The sequence below is a fragment of the Hyperolius riggenbachi genome, chromosome 4 (assembly GCF_040937935.1).
Source record: "Hyperolius riggenbachi isolate aHypRig1 chromosome 4, aHypRig1.pri, whole genome shotgun sequence".
Lineage (NCBI taxonomy): Eukaryota > Metazoa > Chordata > Amphibia > Anura > Hyperoliidae > Hyperolius > Hyperolius riggenbachi.
This window is the reverse complement of record NC_090649.1, coordinates 437,541,318-437,545,247: the sequence shown is the minus strand read 5'-3', so window position 1 is coordinate 437,545,247 and position 3,930 is coordinate 437,541,318. Positions and strand designations below refer to the sequence as shown.

Below are 3,930 nucleotides of genomic sequence, written 5' to 3'. Positions count from 1 at the left end.
TACCAGTTGCCTGACTCTCCTGCTGATCCTGTGTCTCTAATGCTTTTAGCTACAGCCCCTCAACAAGCATGCAGATCAGGTGCTCAGTGCTCTGACTGGATTAGCTGCATGCTTGTTTCAGGTGAGTGATTCAGCCACTACTGCAGCCAAAGAGATTAGCAGGACTGCCAGGCAACTGGTATTGTTTAGAAGGAAACATCCATATCCCTTTGAGTTTAGGTTCCCTTTAAGGAGAATAGTAGGAACAAGGTAAAAAAAAGAATTGTTCAAAAAGATTTTGAGGTTTTTGAGAGAATCGATTTTAAAAATACAAAGAAAAATGGTTTTAAAAACTGTCATTTTTCTGAGTTTAAAAACCATTTTTCTTTGCATTTTTAAAATTGATTTTCTCAAAAACTACAAGGTCTTCTTGAAAAAAATGTTATTCTCCTCAACATATGTAGCAATTTTGGTAGCAATACCATGCATGGTGGTTTTGCTATTCACCGCCGAAGTCGGCACAAAATTATGCATAAATTAATTCGTAATTATGAATGAGTATGCAAATTCAATTGACTTAACAATTTGTGATTACGTATAGGCACAATTGAGAAAATTTACACGTAATTTTGCATAATCGTAATTAGCTGATTATGATCATTACTGTCCATAAACCTCTCATTTTGTGTTTCCTTTAAGAGTATGAATAAAATCAGGAATCTGTGCCAATTAGGCTCGGTTCACATTGCACAGATCAAAAACTGATCCGGTAAAAACTGATCCGTTTTCAAAGTTCAAACAGATCAGTTTTTACCATAGTGCATCAGTTTTTTATCCGTGTGCTCTGTTCCCTGCCACCACCTGCTTGGCATACCCGCGACACATCCAGCGGATCCGTTCCATCAATAAATATTGCAGACTTACCATACTTGCCCACGGTTCAAGAGACCGAACAGATCCGTTACGAACGAACTGAAGCAAACAGATCCTATTGCTCTGCGTTTGCATCCGTTGGGATCCATTACGTTTTGTTCCACTAAAAGGAACCTTTTTAGTGTCAGTATGAACCAAGCCTTAACCTTTGTCTATGTACATAAATGTAATATACAGTATAATTGCAACAAAAACAACAATATTAGTGCTAAAAAAAATAAATCACTAAATTACTAAAGGTGAATAAGCAGTAGGACTATTCACTTCCATATATGAATCCAGGTCACCTGAAGTCATTGTTTATAGCTTTCTTCTCAGATTCTGGAACCCAACAGTAGTTATCTGCTGCACTGGGCCGTTTTTCGGCATCTTTATTTTTTGCATTCTTCTTCCGATAGCACAGGACTCCACCAGCAATGACGAGTAGTATCAGAACCACAGCACAGGCACATAATATACTGATCAGCAACACTATACTGTATCCGTCCTGGCCGTCGCTTATCACCAGATCCATAGACTCATTGCTAGGTGAGCTGCTCTCTGTGTGGGATACCAGCGTAGACAAGCTCATCTGTTCTTTAATTACCTTCACTGTAAAAGTGTCTGTGGCCACTGAGCTTGGGGTGGGTTGGTTCGTCATGTCCCTTTGGCTGCTCATGGTAGTTTCGCTTTGCCTTGGTTCGGCATCTTTAATCCCAGGGCTATCAGGACCCATCTTTGGATCTCGCGGTTCTGGGATACAGGAGATCTGGTCTGATGACAGCAGGAATCCCTCTGGGCAGGTACATATGTAACTTCCAGGAGTATTGTGACAGCCATGGGCACAAGGAGAATTAGTACACTCATCCACATCTACGCAGTTTGTCTTATCACTGCTGAGGGCATAACCAATTTTGCAGGAGCAAAGGTAAGACCCACGGATGTTGAGGCAATTCTGGGAGCAAGGTGAATTAATGCATTCATCAATGTCCACGCATTGTGTGCCTTGTTTGGTGTAGCCTACATGACAATGGCACTGAAAGCTCCCTTCGGTATTTTTACACGTCTGGTTGCAGGGACTCGCTAAGCATTCATCAATGTCTCGGCAATTTACTTCATCTTCATCTAGCACAAAGCCAGTTGGGCATGTACATTTAAAGCCATGTTGGTGGTTTATACAGGTCTGAGCGCAGTTACTGTTCTGGCAGTGATCAGGTAAAATGCAGGACACTAAGTCAGATGCCAGCACATAACCCTTTCTGCATTTACAGGAGATGGCTCCTTTCTGTTGAGTTTCAACGCATTCATGTTCACACCCTCCATTATTGTGGCTGCAGCCCAGTTTCTCTGAGACACACAAAGGACCGTGTGATCTATCTGGATTATTAGTACTCCATTGGTACAGAGTAGTTCCACTCTCTTTCACGTCCTTGCAAAATAGCATGTGTGTCTGACTTTGCTGTTGGTGACAAGACACGTAAACAAGGGAACCGTGTGGAAACAGAGCTAAGGAAGGACTTTTAAAACCAATTGGGGTTTCATATTCAACAGTTCCAGGGCCTGCCAGCACAACAGGTGGACACATTCCTTGAAATTTAAACTTACATATATAGCCACCCAACAGGCTTGAACATGAATCATCATCCCATTTGAAGTTATCAGGAGAGTTCACGTCTAACATCATACGCACACATTTTTCCAATAGGCATGTTTGCTTTGGATCACTTTTCCAGTTAGAAAACTTACTTTCTTCTTTCTCATCAGCTGTTGTGGACCATGAGAAGCCTTTTAGAGTTTTGTGATTTTTTACACAAGACCCCTTCTTTAAGTGTAGTCCAATCCAGAGTTTTAATTGAGGAATAATTATTGTGTTGTTGGTAAGTTTCCACAGCAAATTGTACACAAGTCTTGCTTCTTCTTCTGTCTTCATTGTCACCAAGTCCCCTCCCTTGTCAACACAACCCTTAGCTGCATCAGCAAATTTCACCTTGGTTAGGTGGGCTGTGTAACAAGTGTTACTTGAACAGAAAGCCTCATTTTTCTCCACATCAGGTTGTCCACTAGATAACGGCAGATAAGAGGCCACAAACAGAAGTCCGAACATGCAGATGAGCATTTTTCTATGCCCCGTCTTGTTCTTTTTCTGGCAGACTTTCTTGCTCAAGACAGAACTGAAGAATATCGTGCTAAACCAAAGTGACTTAAGAAGTGGGTGTCTAGAGGCTAAGTCATTGGTAATGTATATCCTCTTTCACTATAGGAGACTTGCCTGCATCCGGTGTTGTCGTAGATCCTATTCTTCGTCGAAGAGCACGACTTCCTGAATAGTGCTGGCCTGCATTGTTTTCCTTGCTAAGATCTCTTATCTTCCAGCGCTGTCCTTACTCTCCTTAGATATTTTGAAGTTGAAAGACGGGGCAGTTCCTGTGTTGCCTGAGCTGAGGTTCAGCTTTTGCAAAAGAAAGAGTCTTGGAAAAATGAACGGACAGAAGTTACTTATTTGAGACTGAAGTGGAGCTTTCTGGTGGTGTTCTGATATGCACTTGTATGCATTGGCATTTTTTGAGAACTTGGCAAATGCTAGCTATAAAAATAGGAAAATGCTTCTATTTTTGTCCACTAAGCAGCATGAAAAAACATGGGAAATTTCAAAAGTCCTACCAAGCCGACTTGGCTCGCCATTTAGTTAGGACACTTCATGTAACTGAAAATAAGGAAAACTATGCAATGTATTTTATCTATCCTTCATAATCTCTAAATAGAAAAGAGACCTCTGGTAGGTCATGAGAATTTCAACCCCCATCTATTGGTTGCCATGCATGGTGATGTGAGGCTTGGTAGCTATGTAGAAAAATATTGACTTAAATTGTCCCGTGGTCATTGGATGGATATAAGATGGTCTTAGACGTGTACAGTGAGACCTCCATATAAGCATACAAATGTAATGCTAGTTCCACTGCTCACACACCAATTGCTCTAACCACCAGTGGAGTCAGTGTTGTCAAGGGCGTAGGCGTAGCAATCACCCCTGCAACCCCT

At 41.4% G+C, this 3,930-nt stretch overlaps 1 protein-coding gene across 1 annotated transcript; it reads right to left on the bottom strand.

The window, feature by feature from the left end:
• Positions 1 to 397: 397 nt before the first annotated feature.
• Positions 398 to 3,290, bottom strand: CD93 (CD93 molecule). Its single transcript, XM_068279631.1, has one exon. The coding sequence runs from the start codon at positions 3,005 to 3,007 to the stop codon at positions 1,196 to 1,198; it is 1,812 nt and encodes a 603-aa protein (XP_068135732.1). The 5' UTR covers positions 3,008 to 3,290; the 3' UTR covers positions 398 to 1,195.
• Positions 3,291 to 3,930: the final 640 nt, after the last annotated feature.